We start from the raw sequence: 19,281 nt of genomic DNA, 5'->3' as shown, positions 1-19,281 counted from the left end.
ACTGTTGACGACTTCTGGGGCCATGGAAATGGGGTCTCCCCTGCCTGGCTATTACGGTTACCTCCTCTCTTACACAGACGGGCAAGGGGAGAAGGCAGCCTCTGCCCTTTACCTCCCCACTGTGTTGCTTGCCTCCAGTTTGGAGCACTGAGTTCTTGAAGGTGTCTACCAGGAACGTGGGTGTTTATTCATTAAATGCTTTTTTAGCACCAGCTGTATGCCCAGAGCTCTGTTGGGCACTGAGGCCCTACGGCTCTCTAGAGGAACCCACAACCTAGTGTGCTGCTTCGGAACCTTAGGTATCTGTCGTTCCTTGTTATAGTTTGGTCATAAACTTCTTTAAGAACCTGGTGAGAGCTATGCCCAAAATGTCCATAGATGAGAAATTTCACATGCCGTTCCTGGTGGTTCATTGACTGCCCCCTGAAGCCCACAGAGCCCTTGTTTAAAATCCCACAGCTGGCAGGAACTTAGGCATAGAGTCAGATAATTGCACTGAAGTATAGTACTTGCTCCAGTACTGGGAGGTCCTGACACTCTGCTTAGGCTCGGGGAGGGGACAGCACAGAAGATGCTTTTTGGATTCAAAGATAAGTAGTAGGAGACCGAGCTGAAAAGGGAAACCATATCTGCCTTTGCCCGTCTCCGTGCTGGAGACAGTTCATTCTGCCATCCTGAAGAAAACTTTCTCTCTGCTCCCAGCCAACAGGCGCTGTACCCCTTTCAGTTACTGCTGCATTGCAGCTCACGCACAGCCAGGAAGACTCCAGCCGCTGCTCAGATAACTCAAGCTACGAGGAACCCCTGTCACCCATCTCAGCCAGCTCGTCCACCTCCCGCCGGCGACAAGGCCAGCGGGACCTGGAGCTCCCTGACATGCACATGCGGGACCTGGTGGGCATGGGACACCACTTCCTGCCAAGCGAGCCCACCAAATGGAACGTAGAAGATGTCTATGAATTCATCCGCTCTCTGCCAGGTAAGGCCCTTGGAAGGCCCGTGCCTGCCTGGAATAGCAAGGGGCGGGAAGAAGTGAGAGGCCGCACTTCCCAGCCCCAGGAAGGATGAGGCAGTTCAGTGAATGACTCAGGTTCAGAAACGGGGGTGCAAAGATGAGTAAGGTGAGGTTCTGCCTGTAAGAGCTCACGTTCTAGCACAGAACACAAACTGTGAATAATATTTTATAGCTATAATTCAGTATATTTAATGGGCACAGTAAGTAGTGTGTGTGAGGTGCAGAGGTGATAGTGTGGGTAGCCCTGTGTCTCCTGCAGCAGGGTGGGGGGGGACAGGTGGGACCATAGGAAATCTGTCAAGGACATCAATCATGAAGAAATAGAAACCGAATGGCCGTGGACAGGGAGGCCGCTGGCAGGCACAGTGACTGCATCAGGGAGCAGCTTGAGGCACGTGGCCGTGAGAGCACAGCGAGCGAGCGTAGCTGGAAAGGCCACGTCCCCCTGTGGGGGGGGCGGTGCGAGGGGTTTTGAGGGCTCGGCTCCAGAGCGTAGAAAGCCAGACCTCGCATCCTTCACTGATGCTTCCACTGGGACCCCAGAGCGCGCTCCTGTCTGTCTGCCAATCTCGCCCAGCCACTGGCCAGGTCAGGTGTTGACCGCAGCCACAAGCTTATTACTCAGAGACTTCAGTGGGGTATACGGGTTCGGAGCACAGACTTCGGAGTCAGAGAGAACTCAGCTCAAATCCTGGCTCTGCCAATTAACCCAGTGTATCACTTATCTCCTGCTGCACCTCCCAAATTTGTTAATCACACAGTTAACTGAGGGTAACTATAAGGAATTCATGAGCAGCTTACCTGGGCAGTTCTGCCACAGGTCCCTTAGGAGATTCTGATTAAGATGTTGGCCCAAGCTAAGGTCATCTTAAAGGTTTGACCGGGGCTCTGGGACCTTGTTCCATGGTGCCACACTCACACGATTCTCAGCTTGGGCGTGGCTGTTGGGGAGAGGCTGTGTTCGCCACACGAGCCTCTTCAGAGCTGTCGTGCTTGCATCTTCTCACGACGTGGCAGCCAGTAGTATCTGCTGCAGGTGTTGATCCAGAAGAGCAGGGTGGAAGCCACTGTGCCCTTTAGGATCTAGGATCTAGGCTCTGCTATCACATCCAGTACTGTCACTTATGGTATCTTATTGGTCACCTAGGTCCACCCTGTTCACTTGGTTAGGGAACTCACGAGGCCATGAAAGGGCAGCGAGGATTATTGGGAGCTGTTTGGAGGCTGCTTAATGCAGCTCCCCGCTGGCCCCCAGCGAGTCATGCCCCTCCCGCACGCGGAAATACGCTCAGCCCCTACCAGGTGCTCTGAGCCTCATCCCATGACAGCAGCAGTTGGAAATCCAGGATCTCGTCTTCTAACTCATGTCCAAGCGCACGTGAGCCTCCTTGGGTCTGGTGCCTCAAGTAAATGTGATTCCTCTCAGTCTGAAGCCCTGAGAACAAGAGTCAGATGAACCGTTTCCCTCCATAAATTCCAAGATCTGGTGGGTGGCATAGGTATAGGATGACCGCTGCAGACCCGTCCATGCAGAAAGGGAGGACACAGCAGGCACTTAGCCACACCAGCTCTGAACTCTGGCAGGGCACGTGTTGGCATTTCCTTTTTTTAGGGTTTTCTGGTTTGTTGGGGTTTTTTTTTAGATTTTATTTATTTTTAGGGGAAGGAATGGAGAAAGAGGGAAAGAAACATCAATATGCCTCTTGAACACCCCCAACTGGGCACCTGGCCTTCAACCCCGGCATGTGCCCTGACTGGGAAGGGTTAGGAGAAACCAGTGACCCTTTGGTTTGCAGGCCAGCACTCAGTCCCCTGAGCCAGCCAGAGCAGCATTTCCTTGACTAGGACTCACAGCCTGGAAGTGATTCTTTTCTTAACTCTTGGTTCCAGCCTCTGGGCCATTCTTCCTCTCTTGTGGAAGCTAACCTGAGTTTATAAAGGAGTAGTTTTCTCAGCCTGCTTCCTGCTGCTTTTCATGTTCTGTTACCTTTGACCCTTTCAGTTTAAACAAGCAGCACTTCTGCCAATATGACTCTCTTAAAATCTCCGTGGGCTTCTCATGTATCTTGTCGGGGCTCACTTCATTAGACTAAAACCATACTCACAAATTTCTTCAAGATAAACCTTTCTCCACACTGGGCTTCTGAGGCTGAGGAACGGTGCCCTCTTAATAGTCATAGAAACCCTGCTGTTGAATGGAGAGGATCTGTCAGGCACGTCTCTAAAATTCTTAGAGAGCCTTTTGATCAAACAGTTCTCTAAGGCAGCACCGCAGATCTTTCTGAGGTCGTAACAAGAAATTTGTCACACCCTCAGTTCCACCTGTAGACCATGTTTTCTCAACCATGCCCTGGATTTGATCCTTGCCTAGAAACCGTTTCTTAATTTTAGCATCATTTGCCATCTGGAGAGCCTAGGCATTTTCAAAACCAGCAAATCCTGGCTCCTTTATCTAGTTTTCCTTTGCTTCGTCTCTCTCCTCTCCTTTTGTTGTAAGCATCAATAAGAAGCCAAACAACACCGTCAGCATCCTGTCTGAAAACAGTAGCTAAGCTACTCAGTTCATTAGGTGCATTAAACTCAGATGCTACCTCCAGCAACAGGTTGCTGCGTTTCTCAGACGCTACTGGACTTCCAGTCTCCTGAAAGCACCGCAGGCACTCACCGCCGCCCTCCTCCCGGCCCTCCCAGCGCCCACCCGGTGGCACTCCCCACGCACCGCCAGCCACGGTGTGGGTTTCATTATGGCAGCACCCCTCTTCTAGGCCCCAAAGTCTGCATCAGTGAGTTTTATCATGAAACAAGTTACCTCAAAACTTCGTGGTTTAAAACAGTAATTATCTCAAGGTTTCTGTGGGTCAGGAACATGGAGTGGCTTAGCTGGGCGGCTCTGGACGGGGTCTGTCCCGAGGCCCCAGAGGAGATGGCAGCTGGGGCCGCAGTGGTCTGAAGGTTCGGGGCTGGGGACTGCACCTCTCGGTGCCCCGCTCACATGGCACAGGCGACTGGCTGCGGGCAGGAGGCCTCAGCTCCTCCATGTGGGTCTCTCCAGAGGGCAGCTCGAGTGTTCTCACAACATGGTAGCTTGCTTCCTCCAAGATAAATTATCCGAAAGAGCAAGGCGGAAGCCGCTGTGCCCTTTATGATCTAACTTCACAATCATCACATGCTGTCACTTCCAGAACACCTCACTGGTCTCCCAGGTCAGCCAGTTCATTGAGGGGAGGGGTTCTGAACAACCACATGTGTGAATAAGGAGGCGTGGATCTCCAGGGGCCATCCTGGAATCCCGCTACGTTGGACAAGCCATGTAGCCTTTCAGCTCCCCGCAGATGCAGCTGTGAGGATTAAGGGAACCCGTGTATCTCCAGTGCAGTAATTGCCGAGAGTGCGCGCTGGTAGCTCTGAGTGACAGTCTTTTGTGGTGTCCCGTCAGGCTGCCAGGAGATAGCCGAGGAGTTCCGTGCCCAGGAGATCGACGGCCAGGCTCTGCTGCTGCTCAAAGAAGACCACCTGATGAGCGCCATGAACATCAAACTGGGGCCCGCCCTCAAGATCTATGCTCGCATCAACATGCTCAAGGACTCCTAGGGCTGGCCGGGGCAGCCGGGGTTCTGGCCCAGGACGCCTCCTCCCAGCCGGACAGAGCCAGACAGACATTCCCAAGGGGCCCAGGCACGGGGCCAGTCGGAGGGCAGGGGCTCTCCCTGTGGGGCGTGGCTGCTGAGGAGGTGTTGGCACCTCCCAATGGCTCTCAGGGGCCTTTCTTTCTGTGGGAGGGGCAGAGAGGTAGGTGGCGCAGAAGATGGGGCTTTATGCTTGTAAATAATGATAGCACTGGCTTCTTCCAAAGTCCCAATACTCTAGCCCCGCTCTCTTCCCCTCTCTCTGTCCCCCATTTTCCAGGGGGTATACGGTCAGGGCTCCCCAACCTGAGTTGGGTTACTTCCAAGGGCGGCCGTCAAGCCTGGATAGAGGCTTTGAAAGCCCTTGCCTTCCACTTGTTTCTCCAGGCCCGGCTCACTCTCCTGCTGCCAGCTTCTCCCCCTTCAGCTTGTTTCTGAAGCAGCCAGGTGTTTCCCCTTCGCCCTCTGCAGGTGGAGAGAGAGAAGCTGGGCCCAGTTCGGCCGTGCCTGCTGGCACAGACGCCTTAAACGCTGTGTGTGTGACTGTGTGACTGTGTGGGAGCCTGGACTGACAGACAGGCCAAGAGCCGCCCTCTGGCATCTCCAGGTGTTTTGTAGCAGCCACTTAGTGCTTTGTCCTGGACTCCACTCGGCCTCAGGATGGGGAATAGAAAAGAAGGGCAGCCCCCGTGCAGAGAGGCAAGATCAGAAAGCGATGACGGTTAGACGTTCCTTTCCAGATTGGTCACGATATCTCTGAAGCCCCTTCCCCACACTGTGAAGTCCCCTTGCCTGCCCTGCTGTGTCACAAACAACCCTGAGGAAGCTGCCGGGGGGTGGGCTGGTTCAGGCTAAGCCTTCTGCCTGCCCACCCACCCTGGGAGCCCCTGTGGTGAGGCCCAGAGAACCTCCGAGGGGAGAGAAGAGCAGAGAGACCACTAACGTGAAGAAGGCAGCCTGTGGCCTCCCACTCCTACACTTTGCCTCCGGAACTTGGCGGCAGCAATCCGAGCTACCTGCGGAGGAGGAGGAGGAGGAGGGCGGGGCAGGAAGGGCGAGGGCCTGCCTCCGACTTGCCCTGTCCTCTGTAGGCTCCCCAGGGGAAGATTGGGCGTCTCCCCCAAAGAGGGTGGCCACCTCCCTCAGCTTGTTCTGTTCCCCACTCACACCCCAGGCAGGGTTGGAAATGAAGGACTTTTTTAACCTTTTTGTTTTTTTAAAAATAAATCTGTAAAACCTGTTTCTTCTGTGCCTTTCTTTCCTGGGGATGCCTGTCCCTGCAGGTCCTGAATGGCCACCTCTCACCCATCAGGAGAGGACTGGGTCCCTGGGCTGGGGCAGTGTCCCTTCTGTGCTTTGCTGGGGCCAGGTCACCTGAGGGCACCTTAGTCCCAGTTCTCACAGGAGCAGCACATTCAGCGTTCGTTCTTCACATGGGTGTCCCTTGGGGTGGGAAGGTCCAGAGCCCCTTCAGCTCTGAGGCCCCCTTCCCACCATTCCCTCTGGGGAGAAAGGGCACTACTGGGCCAGGAATATCTGGAACATCAGAGGCGGAACCCGGACCCTTGCCCCCCAGCAGACACCTCAGGTGGCTGCTGCTCAGTGTCCAGAATAGCTCTTGGAATGGCTTTGGTTCACTCAGCACTTTCTGAGCATTTTTTGGATGCCAGAATAGCAAATTACCAGAAAAGTCCTTGTCAGAAAAGAGGTAACAACTAAGTCTCAAGTGGAAGGGAAAGGGTGCCCCAGACCCAGGCAGCTCATGCAAAGGCAGGCATGGGATGGGGTGTGAGCACCGACAACACAGCAGCAGCTTGGGTTGGCTGTGCCTCTGTGAACCAGGCCTCGTGCTGGAAACGAGGCCTCCATGAGGAGCAAGACACTGCCGTTTGCATGGAGCTGAAAATTCCCCTGCATCTCCCAGGAGAAAGGAAGAGGAGGCCAACTTGGCCTCCTGCTCCTGGCCTTCTCTAGGTTTCTCCTTAAGACAGTGTTGCCATTTGTTTAAAACACAGGTTTTAGGCCCAGGCCTCAGCCTACTGAATCACAGAAGCTAATGGTAGGGTAGCCCTGGCAGATCAAGCCCATGAAAAAGGGCCAATACCCGCATCTTGATAATGCCTTTCCAGAAAGCCTGTTAAAATGTAACTACTACTTGGAAGACTAGGAGAAACAAACTGCTTGATTGCAGTTCACAAGTACTGCACTTTTTACAAATTGAAGGTTTGTGGCAACCTTGCCTCCAGCATTTTTCCAACAGCATTTGCTCATTTGGAGTCTCTGTCTAATCCTGGGGCAGATGCAATGGAAGGTGTCGATAATGACAACAAAGGATTTAGAATGTTACATAAACTTACTTGAAAAAAGTTCTGTGGGTTTAAAAATGCTACCAAACAGCATTACCTGCTACAGAGAAATTTGTGAAGGGAAGAGTCAATCAATGGGGCAAACTTCATTGTCTTATTTGAAGAAACTGCCACAGGCACCCCAGCCTTCCGCGACCACCACCCCGATCAGTCAGCAGCCCTCAACACAGAGGCAAGACCCTCCACCAGCAAAAAGATTCCGGCTCCCTGAAGACTGAGGCGATGGTTAGCATTTTCAGCAACAAAGTATTTTTAAACTACAGTGTTACATTACTCTAGACAATACTGTTGCACACTTAATAGGCTACAGTATAGTTAGTATACACCACTTTTATGTGCACTGGGAAACCAAAAAATTCACGTGACTCGCTTTAGTGAGACACTCGCTTTATTGTGGTGGTCTGTCACCAAACCGGCAGCATCTCCCAGGTGTGGCTGCAGCTGATGACCAGCGGGTGGAGCCAGGACTGGAAAGTCTAGTTGTTCCAGGAGTTAGGGAATGGCCAGCAGGTCGGGGCCCACACAGGCCCTGGGCTGCAGGTGAAATGGGAGAGCATAAAGAGCCTCGGGGGAGTGCCTGGTGGAGAGAGCGCCTAGGGTGCACTCTGGACCTTGCCTTTCCCCTCCCTGGGCGACGATGAAAGCTGGCCCCACCCGAGTTTGTCTTTATGCAGATGGTGGAGAAGGAGGGAAACAAAACTCTTCAAAAAGGACCTGGTGAGGAACAGATCTGAACAGGTAAATACTAGCACTACCTCCTTACTTGGGGGGAAAGGCCCCGGCCTAGCGTAAGTTTGAAGGGTGCGTCCTTAAATACATATTTGTTCCTGTTTACACAGAATTTTTCAAACCTTTTTTTGATCACGATCCACAGTTTTAAAAAATGTTTCCGACCTCCATATACAGACTTAAATATATATAATTCAAACAAAAATTTCACAAAACAATGCCTACCTTTAATGTACAATGTATTTTGATATTTTCAGTTCTCTTCCTGTTCTTTTCAAATTTTGGTCACCATCTATGAAACTGATTTCATGGTCCTCAGACAGATTCCAATCTACATTTTAAAAAAAAACCCTGCCCAATGCAAACTTTTCAGACCTATCCCATATCCACGATGTGGTGTGGCCCTTAACACTTGCCTGGGTGACTATACCCCATTTTACCGAGGCGGGGAAAGGACTCCTCAGGGTGAACTGTCCAAGATCACAATTGGAAGACCAGTAGAACAAGGTGTCCCTGGGTGGCCTGACCTGTAGATCCTGCCCTGACCAGGGCTGAATACTCTGCAAGGGGCACAGGCAGCCCTGGGAGGAAAGAGGAGTCAGTACAAAATAGCTCAGAGCCTCTGCCAATCAGAGCTGGCCTTGCTCAGGTCCACGCTCTTCCAGGTGATTGGCCCCAAGGGGGTTCCCAGCCCCCACCCCACCCTGGGGCCAGCTCCCTCCAGCAGGTGCCGCCCCTGAGCAAGTCCCATTCATCCCTGCTTGCACCCGTGGGGTGTGGTTCCAGGTGGCCTGTAACTGCTTTGTCCCAGTCACCAGGAACAGGGTATTCGTCTCCTGGCTCTGAGCTGAGAGAGTTCTTGGAGGGTTGTCCCCACAGCTTCTTGGCATGGCTCTCAAAGAGGGACTCAGGTGAGTGGAGACACTGCCAGTGTCGGCGGGGGAAGTTAGGGTGGGGTCACCAAGGCGGCCCTGGGAGAAGGTGACTCTGAGAAGGAACATGGCCCAAGGGGAGAGGTGACGGGGAAGACCCCGGAGACCTCGCAGCCTGCCGAGTGCTGGGTAAACCCTGTCCTCTCCTAACTCGGAGCGCCCGGGTGAGCCCGGGCACGAAGACCAAGGGGCTGCGGCCCGCACTGTAACTGTGCGTTCCCTGTATTCCCGTGGGAGTGACTGTCCAGGACTGCACATTTGTTCCCATTTAAGACCTAATGACTGATCTTTAATCCCTTCTTGAAAGGACAAAGAGAACATAATGGGGTGGGCTTGAGGGACCACCTTCTGCTGGTGGAAGGGGGGTGGAGGGGGTCCTTTTGAAAATACCTGAGAAAAGACCGTGGAGGAAGGGGTCAGACAGGGCCTTACAGACTAAGGGCTCCCAGGCTGGGGCACAGGAAGGGCGAGCTGGCCGGCACCTACTGCAGGCTTGGGTCTCCAACCCTCCCGGGCCTGATGGTTTGAGCCCACTTGGGGTCAGCTCTGCCTGGCTGCCCTGGTTGAGGCCCAGTGCCCAAGACACGCACTGGCTTGCCCAGCCCTGGTTGGGAGGGTCGGGATGGCGGTGAGCAGGAAGGAGTCTGCTCCAGCCTTTTCCTGCCCAGCCGCACAGGCAGCGCTTCCCTCCCGGGCAGCCGTGCTTCTGGGAGGGACGGGGCAGGTGCGGGGGGGGGGGGGGGGCGGTGGCGGGAGGACCCTTGTGCGGCCTGCCCTCTAGGAGCCCAGCATGGAGCTGGAGTGAGGAGAGAGAAAGGCTTTTGCAGGAGAAACGCTGATTTGCAGAGAACGTGAGGAGCCTTGGGAGGAGCCAAGCCTGTTGAGGGGATAATAACAGGGACCCTAGGAAGACGAGCCTCATGGCTGAGCCGAGGCCAGGTCATAAGGAGCCGCCAACGCCGTGCTCTGGCTTGGGGTCAGACAGATCTAAGATCGACCCTCAGCTCCAACACTTAATATCACCTTTTGCTGTGTATAATGAGCACTTATTTGCCCAAATATTTTGAGGAAAAATAAGGATACACATTACACATGGGTATGAGAATCCTGTGTGCATTATAATGCGCACAAAAACATGGGTGGGCATTATACACGGCAAAATGCGGTAGCTGTGTGACCCTGAGCAACTGATCAACCTTTCTGAGCCACAGTTCCCTCACTTATAAGGTGGAAGTAACCGTAGCATCTTCTTCAAGGGGTCGTGGTCAGGCTTCCATGAGATAGGGACATAAAACTCTTGGCAGAGCGTCTGCCTCAGCAAATTTCTGGCATTATTCATAAAGAGCGCAGGGTGGACCCTAAAGAAAATGGAATTTTAAGCGCAAAGGAGTAACTGTCAGTTCAGGAAAGAAAACGAAGACAAGGAACCCACTGATTACCTCATTACTGAACAAATAACTATTAATACTGCCAACTATGAGGCAGGCTCTTAGGTTTGGCACTGAGAATCTGAAGTCTAATAAAACATAAAACACACAGCCTAGTAGGGCAGCCAGCTACAGTCCAGTTTGGCAGGTGCTAGTGTAGAGGTTTGCACAGGAGGAGCTCCGGAGAGGGCAAGTGTTGGAGGGGAAGGTCAAGGAAGGCGTCCCAAGGGGGAAGCTGGGTATTGAGGAATGACCGAGAGCTTGGTGGTGGCTCAGAGGAAAAGAGCAATCTGAGCAAAGAAATAGAGGTGAGAGCCCACAAAGTTAAAACAAGTCTAGGACACTTCACAGGATGCAGACCGCAAGGCACGTTAGGAGATAGTCGCAGGACTCTATCTGGATGAGAAACGATGAGGCAGGGAGAGGCCAGTGGGGTGGTGAGGGGGGAACTTAGGGCTCTATGAGGGAGACAAATGCAATGGGACTTGGTGACTGAATGGCTCGAGGAGGAGGGAGAAGGGGTCCCAATAATGGTGAACGCAGAAGGAAGAAGAGATCAGGGGCAATGCAAAATGCAGGTTTGCCCAGAGTTTGAAGTGCCTATGGGACCAGATAGACACAGCATTCCAGGACACGCAGTGCCTAAGTCCGGTGCTCATCAAAGGGCTACGCCAGACACAAAGACTTTGGAATCACTGGTAGAGAGAAGCCAGGGGGTGAAAGACGGTGCACAGAATCCTGACTGAGTTCCCAACGACAAGAAGGGCAAGCCATGCAAAGGTGAGCAAGAAGGCTGGGGCTGGAGCACAGCGGGGAGCACACGAGAGACCGCAGGAGCCAGGTGCAGGGGGCTTTGCAGACCAGGCCCCAGGTTTGGGTCTAACAGCAGTGAGAAGTCACTGGGGAATGGGTTGTTGGGAGGCTAGAGTGGAAGCAGGGAGAGTGGAAGGGGTGCTACGGAGGCTGTCCGGACAGCGGCCTAGAGCGCAGCGAGAGGAGGTGAAGGCACGTGCATGGGCTGCCGCGAGTTTGTGGGAGAGCCCACAGGGCTCGCTGGTGGACTGCACGTGCGGCATGAGCGGCGGGACGAATCGGGGCTCCCGCGCCTTCAGTCTGAGGAATGGGATCTATCATCGCGATGGCACTTTCCAGGAAGGAGGAGACCTGAGTGGGGGCAGGTTTCTGAGGAAAATTCAGAGCCCCCTCTGGCCAAGTTTGAGATGCTTGTGCGATATCCAAGTGGAGAGATCAGGTGGCACCAGTGCCCCAGGCGTCCTCTGTCACTGTACCAATGATGTCCAGATCCGTCCATCAGAGGCTCCAGGCCATGACCAGGCCCGCACCCCACTTCCAGGAGGGAAGTCCGATAGAGGGTGTGGTATCTTAAGAAAGACATTTGGTCACTTTTGCGCACTGTTGTTTCCTTTTCATAGACCTCCCTTTCCCCTCTACTACCTTCTTTGCTTGGATACCTTCTTTGCTTGGATACCTCAGGTCCTAGCTTAGGGGTCACCTCCTCCAGGAAGCTTCCCTGACTTCCCTCCTGCCAATGTGCAGGTGCCACTCTCCAATTTGCCCTCATAGCTTCTTGTGTTTATATTAATCACAGCCTTCACTGTGCAGTGTTCCATTCATCTGTCTGCTGCTGTCAACTGACCATTCCCTGCCCTCACGGCCACCTACCTGCCTTACTCTACTCCCTGAAGACAGGTCCATGTCTGACTCCCCTCCGAAACCTTGACCTAGCACAGCATTTGATTCCCAGCTTGTACCCCATAAATCGAGGTTGAATGCATGAGCAGACACTGGTGAACGCCTGGATGCACAAACTTTTTCCACACTGAAGATGATCTCCTTTGAACAGATTCCCAGAAGCTGAAGTTATTGGATTAAAGGGGATGAAGACTGAAAGCTTCAATTCCCGTAGCTAAGTAGCTTTCCAAAAAAAGAAAAGGCTGCGGCCCTCCACGCTCCTGGCTGGCAAGCGTCAGAGTGCCTCCCTCACTGCATTCCTACAGTGTGGCTAATTTTATTTCATTTCAAAATGTGCTCATTTTATAGGCAAAACATGCCACCTTGTTCTAATTTGTATGTCTTTGATTACTGACGAGGGTGGACATTTTCCCATGTTTGACTATTAAATGCATTTCTTCTTTGAGGATTTGCCTGGTCATGTGACAGAGAAACTGTTAAGGCAGGTTGGCATTTTCCTAGATGTTCTGGGGGCCTGTTTGGGGAATGACTGGAAGCACGAATGGTCCTGGTGAAGGACGAGCAGGCAGGGTCCCTGTGGGGGCTGGGGAGACAGGAGGCGCAGAGAGGGAATAATAGTATTATTCTCGTTAACTCTCTGTTCAGGAATAATAATAGAGTTTACTGAGCCATGTCTACGTGTGAGGCCTTGTTTTAATCACTTAGCATGTAATAATAACTCAATAACCATGACAGCCCTCTCAGGTAGGTATTCTTACTATCTGCGTTTTATAGATGAGGAGGCTAAAGGCCAGACGCCCAAAACCGTGCTCCTGCTCAGAGAGCTAATAAGCGGGGGACCTGAGATCCGAAGCCAAGGGTCTGGCCCCAGTGTCCTTGCTTCTCGCCACATGGGCCCAGCCTCTCCAGAGACAGGGGCACAGAGCAGGGATGGGCAGGGCTGGAGGAGACCCCCAGAAGGAACTTACTAAGATTCTCAACTTTGGGGGCCCTTCCTGGATAACGACCAGCCATGGACAAATCCCAGGGTCCACCTTCTCTGGGCCAGAAGCGGGGACGCTGAGCTCTGCGGGAGGAACCCAGCCGGGTGGCTGTAGCCACGACAGGCAGACACACGGTGTCTGACCCCAGCTGCCCTCCCTGCAGCCCAGCAACTCATCCCTAAGTCCCAGGCAGCTCTCACCTTCCAGCCACCAAGCCGCAGACTCCCCTGCGCCCCTCCCAGACCCTCTACCACCCAAGGTCAGCCCAGCCCCTGCCCCGACTACGCACCCCACAACCAATGTTACCAACCCCAAACCGGCCTGAGGCCATGCACCCCAGCACTACTGGGAAAAGCAAAGGATATACATCTAAACGCTCATCAGAAGGGACCTGGTCAGGTAAAGTATGCTATTGCCAATCAATGGAAAAAAGGGTAAGGAAGCAAGCGCTTGAAGTACTGAGCAGGAATAACCTCAAAGAGATAATGGTCAGTGGAAAATGCAAGGTGCAAAAACGACTGTCTACAGTGCTTCCATCTGTGGGGGGAGGGGAGAAGAGAGGGAGATAAAAACCATTCCAGGGTAAAAAAAGAAAAGAAAATGAAAGGGGGAGAGAGACGGGGAGGGGGAGAGAATTTGCTACCATGTTTGCACGTTGCCTGTCTGTGCACAGACTCTGGAAGGACACACAGGAAACTGGTGACAGCAGCTGCCTCCGTGCAGAGGAGCCGGGTGTCTGGGAACAGAAAAGACCTTGTACTGTACATACTCCTGTAGCTTTGAATGTCTGTACCATGTGAAGATAGTATGTTTGTATTCAAAAAAACAAATGACATTAAATTGCACAAATAATTTCTCATATGTGTCTATAGACAGCCGTGCGTACATAAATATCAACAGAGGCATAAAGAGTATGTTGCTGACACCCTCTCCATCCCCCAGGGCCTGGAAGAGGATCTTCTGGCGGCTGATCCTACTTGCAGTTGGCTTCTCAGGGCTGCTCCTGCACGGACTCCTCCCCACAGTCAGGTACCGCCCCGTCCCCAGCACTGCAGCTGGGGCCTGCGCGGGCAGGAGTCAAGTGGGTCTTTCCAAGTGCCTGCTTGAGGGATGGAGGGTGGTGGCGAGCCCGGCCAGCACACATGTCCTGTGGGCTCTCCCTCCCTGGATGGCCATGCCCCTCACTGCTGCCCCCGCCCAACAGATATCTGGAAACCCTCATCCCTATGGGCACCTGCCCTTTCGCCAAAATGTCCCTGCTGAGGGACAATTTCTCGGGTCTCCTGCGTCTCTGGTAAGGAGATACTGTCCCCCCCACTCCGAGATCACCCATATCCCCTAGAGTATGTGCCCCAGAGTCCCTGCCCTCCTCACAGCCTCCACCCTGGCAGAGCCAGGGGCTCCACCGAGTGGCCCCATGGATCAAACACCTCCCCATCCTCTGTGCGGGTCCTGGACTAGGGAGGGGGTATGCCCCACCTGGGGGTCCCTAGGGCCCAGCGTGGAGAGATGGCAGTGAGCACTGTGGAGAGGGAGGGGGGACGGACCTCTCTCTCATCTCTGTCCTGGCCAGGACCCGGCCTGAAGTCCTGACCTGTACCTCCTGGGGGGCCCCCATTATCTGGGATGGCACTTTCGATCCAGATGCGGCCCAGCAAGAGGCCCTACAGCAGAACCTCACCATTGGGCTGACTGTCTTTGCTGTAGGCAGGTAAGGCCCGGGGAGGGGAGCAGTGCGATCCAAGCAGGGAGAGGGAGGGGGGACATGTGATGTGGGCAGTGTGCACCCGGTTCCCTGTGCCAAAGGATCCCAAGGCGATGTGGGAGGCAAAGACAGCACGCTTGTCCCCGGGGGAGGGCAGGGCCATCCTCCCTCCTGTCCTTCCTGGACAGGCACACTGTGGAGCCCCTCGCCCCGCACAGGCAGCCAGGGGCTCAGAACCATGTCCTAGAAAGAACCTGCCCAGGAGCTGGTGGTCCATCTGGAAGCGTCGGGTTTATGGTGAGAAAATGATGGCGTCTTTCAGGTGAGGATGGTGAGACAGAGGGAGAGCAAGTGAGTGGATAGAGGAAAGGGTCCGACTGCAGTAAGTGCCCACCGGAGGTCAGCGGCTCAGACGCAGGCACAAAGTAAGGCGCAGGCACAAAGTAAGGCGCGGGGAGGCTTGCCGGCAAGCCTGCCGGAGAAGGGGCTGGGGAGCTGAGGGTTTCTGCAGGGAAGTCAATCTGAGCTGGGCAGAAAGTGTGGGCTGGAGGGCGACGCTGAGAAAGGGATCCAGACCTGAGCACTTGGCACAGAAGGACCGCTGGGGAGGGATATCACAGGAAGAGGGGGCCAAGGAGCGGGACAGACTGATGATGACCAGGCCAAGGGAGCAGACATGGGGGCAGGTGACCGACAAGGGTGGAGGACAGAATCACGGCAGGAGAGGAGGCCAATCAAGGGCCACAGGCGCCCCAGGTATGGAGAAGGAGCGGAGAGGTGGGTGGAGGAGAAAACCCGGGGGCACTGTCATCCCCACTGGGGATGGCCGGCATGTGCAAGCTGGATGCACACCTTCCAGGTGCAAAGGGGACTCCTGGCTGAGAGTGGCAATCAGAGCCTGTAACCCTAAGTAAGGTGGACAGAGGTAGAGTTCAGGGCAGTTAAAGGAAAAGTTGGTAATAATGGAACACACTGTTTGGGGAATATAGAATTTTGTATCCAGGAAGAGATAGCATAATTGTGGGGAAAGAATTATGTCGTTGGATACCCCAGAGTTCCTTCAACTCCTACCCCACATTCTAGAAGAGAGAGAAAGCCAGTAGGGCCCCTGAGGGGGTGAGGGTGCAAACAGGACCAAGGGCTGCCCCCGGGGCCAGCTGGGCAGAACTGCTGGCCTCTCCCAGAGCCTCGGTGCCCCGCTTCAGTTCTGGACATTAAGCATGACATTCTGCACCCGCCCCCGGGGTCAGAATCTCCAGGTCCAGAAATTCCAGGGTCTTGAGATCTGAATTCCGAGATTTTGTCAAACACCCGGGGACACTGAGGCTTCCAAGGCCTCTGATTCCAGTCTCTCACACATCTACCAGGAACAGAGTATGCACAGGTAAAGATTCCAGCTCCAGTGCCAATCTGGGTTCAGACCAAAGCTCTGGGACTTACCAGTTGTGTGTATTCTGGCACCAGTTCACCAGTCACTAAAGCTCTTCATCACTCAGCTCCCTCACCTGAAAAATAGAGACAATAAATGGTGAGGATTAAATGCAATAATGCACAGTGACTTAGAACACTGTCTGCCTCATGATGAATGGTCAGCGATATTAGGCATTATTATTATTATTTCAGAACCCTGGGGTCCAAAGTCTCTTAACACAACGTTTCTGATACTATAAACTTCCTGGTTATCTATGTAAGGAATTACCACAAACTTGGGGACTTAAAACAACAATATATTAGCATCATAGCTCACGATTTTGTGGGCCAGGAATTCCAACCAGGCTCCACAGAGGTGCTCCCCACTGTCTGGGACTCCACTGCGATAGCCCACGGCTAAAGAATGGCAGGGCCCCTAGCTCCACACAGCCTCTCTGCCTGGCTGGTTTGGGCTTCCTCCCTTGGCTGCAACATCCAAATTCTGGGATTTACATAAGCAAACGCCCCAGAGCTCTAAAGGGACAAAGGCTAACGCTGCACCACTTCCTAGGGAGAGCCCCTGTTCCTGGGAGGGAAGGCAGGGCCCCTGAGGGCAGGTGTGGCAACCAGTTTGCAATCATCTTTAATCGGCTCACCTGAGTCTGGGATTGGAGCGTTCAGGAGCTCGGGGGACTGAGGGTGCAGGGTTAATGCAGAGAAGCAAGAAGCCGAAGTCGGGGTGGGGAGACGAGTAGGAGCGGAGGGGATGAGGAGCACCGTCCAGGCCCCCCCTAGGCGCCCCCTCCAGACTGACTCCGGCCCCGCCCGGCCCTGCAGGTACCTGGAGAAGTATCTGCAGCACTTCCTGATGACAGCCGAGCAGCACTTCATGGTGGGCCAGCGCGTGGTCTACTACGTGTTCACTGAGCGCCCGGCTGCGGTGCCTCGCCTGCGGCTGGGCCCGCGCCGCCAGCTGCGCGTGGAGCCGGTGTCCCGCCAGCAGCGCTGGCAGGACGTGTCGATGGCGCGCATGCGCACGCTGCACGCGGCGCTGGGCGGCCGGCTGGGCCGCGAGGCGGACTTCGTGTTCTGCATGGACGTGGACCAGTACTTCAGCGGCGCCTTCGGGCCCGAGGCGCTGGCCGACTCGGTGGCGCAGCTGCACGCCTGGCACTACCACTGGCCGCGGCCGCTGCTGCCCTATGAGCGCGACGCGCGCTCGGCCGCCGCACTGTCGTCCGACGAGGGCGACTTCTACTACCACGGGGCCCTGTTTGGGGGCACAGTGGCGGCGGTGCGCGGGCTGACGGCGCACTGCGCGCGGGGCCAGGAGCAGGACCGCATGCGCGGCCTCGAGGCGCGCTGGCACGACGAGAGCCACCTCAACAAGTACTTCTGGCTGTACAAGCCCGCCAAGGTCCTGTCGCCTGAGTTCTGCTGGAGCCCGGAAATAGGCCGGCGGGCCGAGATCCGCCGCCCGCGCCTGCTCTGGGCGCCCAAGGAGTACGCTCAGGTGCGCGACTAGGCGCCAGGGCCTTGCCTCGCCCCACCTGCGGACACCTTGGGCGCTGGGAGGATGTGGAGCGGGCCCAGCAGCGAGGAGAGACCCTGAAGCCATCGGGGATTCTTCTGAAAGCAGCATGGCACTTTAGAGGACAAGGAGAGATGGGATGAAAACAGCTCTATCACCTCCTACTTGTGGGAGAAGGACGCCCTGGCCTGGAGAGTGTTTTGCGCTGGTCCCAGCCTATGAACAAAGGTGTGGTTGGGCCTGCGCACGTGGGTTTTTTTTGTTTTTGTTTTTGTTTTTTTTATGATTGCAAGGTGTCCTTCAGCAAAAACCATCAGGACACTGAAGAGAATAAAGGCTTATTACCTACAGGACCCAGAAATGACACAGCACACCTGGGGCCGCACAGCAAAGGTCTCAGCAGAGAGAGAGGGCAGGCCTGGGGTTCCGTTTTTCTTGGGATCAAAGGTAGGGTTCTAAGGTTTCGAGGACACTTTTGGTGAATTCGAAATATAAGAGCAGGAATTTAAAGTTGAGGAAGAGGACAAACAAGGGGCCCAAAGCGGTCAGTTACTGTAATCAACCAAGATCCCTCATACAAAGGAGCCTCGGTGCGGGGGTGGGGGATGTGGCCTGGTTCTCTAGTGGAGATATTTATTGGAGATAACTCTGTCTGAAGTGAATTTGTTGGCAATCAAAGCTTAAATCAGGCACTTGCATTACAAAAAGGAAAAGAAAAAGCTTTCAGGTGGGGAGCTTCTCACTTGTAAGATCTCCTTCCCCTCATTTTCAACAGGGACTGAGGCGAACAGACCCTTCACCTCTGACCTTACTGAATCCAGGGGATGCCTCCTGAGGAGGTGTTTTAGCAACTCCCCCGCCCCACCTTTCTGTGAGGACATGGAAGCCCAAAAAGGGGACATAACTGCCCGAGGACACAGAACCGACAGGAGTCTGGAGTCTGTGAGGGCAGCTGCTGGAGCCCTGGGCCGCTGCCCACAGAGTGTGGCCTGGGGGCACAGGCCACGGGGGTTGGGGGGAGATGCCAGCAGCATCGGCTCCTCGGCTAGACTTTTCAAAATGTCCCTCGTCCCCAAGCATAGTTTGTGCATATTTAAGTAATATTATTGTGAGCGAAAAAGGGTCTGTGCAATAAACGGGGCACATGGCAGGCCTGGCGAGAAACTCCACATACATTCCTAACTGGGCAGATGGTGCTGGGTGGTCCCATCCCAGGCCTGTAGCTTCTTTAGCCAAGGTCAGTCTATAGCTCAGCGGAGCCCTGTGCACTGTTCTCATGCATCCAGGGCAACACACCTTTGAAAGGTCAGAGTGCTTTTCTGCTCCCCTCAAAGGCACAGCCACAGGCACCAGAGCACAGGGCCGCCGGAGCCCCTCACGGTTACCCTGTTCCCCGCACACCGTCTGTATGTGCTATAAATGGTAATTAGCAACTATCCTGGACCCACCAATGTAAAATTATCTGTTTCTCCATTTTTCTTTTTATCCAGTCTTAGAGATTTCCCCACTTTGCTTCCTCCCACTGCCCTGCTCCACCACCCATGGATTGCATGTACCCTCCTTACATTTTCCCCCTTTGATTCTGAATGCAGAAAAGGGACTGCACAACGGCCTTTTTCCAGAGCATTTTCATGGTCCTCTGAGATTTTGCTTCCAGGCATGTCCTCAAAATTTGGTTCAGATAAACTCTTAGACGACTTTTCTATAGGCCGGGAGTTCTTCTGTTGGCATTAAAATAAAATAATTATTTGAAACGTTTCCTTGTGGCCCTTTTCCCTGGAAAGTCAAAGTCCACAAAAGTGGCGTTTTCTCGTGCTGGCGCTCACAGGTCTCTTTGGCTACGG

General features: G+C 54.1%; 2 protein-coding genes across 3 annotated transcripts in view; both read left to right on the top strand.

Moving 5' to 3' along the window:
- Positions 1–5,875, top strand: part of PHC2 (polyhomeotic homolog 2) — a 47,408-nt gene extending 41,533 nt beyond the window's left edge. For both annotated transcript variants that reach the window (XM_054571940.1, XM_054571939.1), the window contains 2 exons: positions 703–979; positions 4,452–5,875. In XM_054571940.1, coding sequence (XP_054427915.1) covers positions 703–979; positions 4,452–4,606 — 432 coding nt within the window. In that variant the 3' untranslated portion in view covers positions 4,607–5,875. The remainder of the gene's footprint in view (positions 1–702; positions 980–4,451) is intronic.
- Positions 5,876–8,624: 2,749 nt separating this feature from the next.
- On the top strand, positions 8,625–17,431 carry A3GALT2 (alpha 1,3-galactosyltransferase 2). The gene is made up of 5 exons (XM_054571538.1): positions 8,625–8,647; positions 13,734–13,820; positions 13,996–14,085; positions 14,365–14,502; positions 16,744–17,431. The coding sequence occupies exons 1-5, from the start codon at positions 8,625–8,627 to the stop codon at positions 17,429–17,431; spliced, it is 1,026 nt and encodes a 341-aa protein (XP_054427513.1).
- The last annotated feature ends 1,850 nt before the right edge of the window (positions 17,432–19,281 follow it).

This window comes from Pteronotus mesoamericanus, unplaced genomic scaffold (genome assembly GCF_021234165.1).
Source record: "Pteronotus mesoamericanus isolate MK-2021 breed Mesoamerican mustached bat unplaced genomic scaffold, CSHL_Meso_final contig_221, whole genome shotgun sequence".
Taxonomy (NCBI): domain Eukaryota; kingdom Metazoa; phylum Chordata; class Mammalia; order Chiroptera; family Mormoopidae; genus Pteronotus; species Pteronotus mesoamericanus.
Note: the sequence above shows the minus strand (reverse complement) of the source record. Positions and strands in the feature narration are given on the sequence as shown.

What these genes read in the sequence shown, in the direction of transcription:
- A3GALT2 (XM_054571538.1), top strand. Translation starts at nt 8,625, where the DNA reads ATGGCTCTCAAAGAGGGACTCAG. An exon ending in GCTCTCAAAGAGGGACTCAG is followed by an intron (nt 8,648 to 13,733) that starts GTGAGTGGAGAC and finishes TCCATCCCCCAG; the next exon opens with GGCCTGGAAGAGGATCTTCT. An exon ending in ACTGTCTTTGCTGTAGGCAG is followed by an intron (nt 14,503 to 16,743) that starts GTAAGGCCCGGG and finishes CCGGCCCTGCAG; the next exon opens with GTACCTGGAGAAGTATCTGC.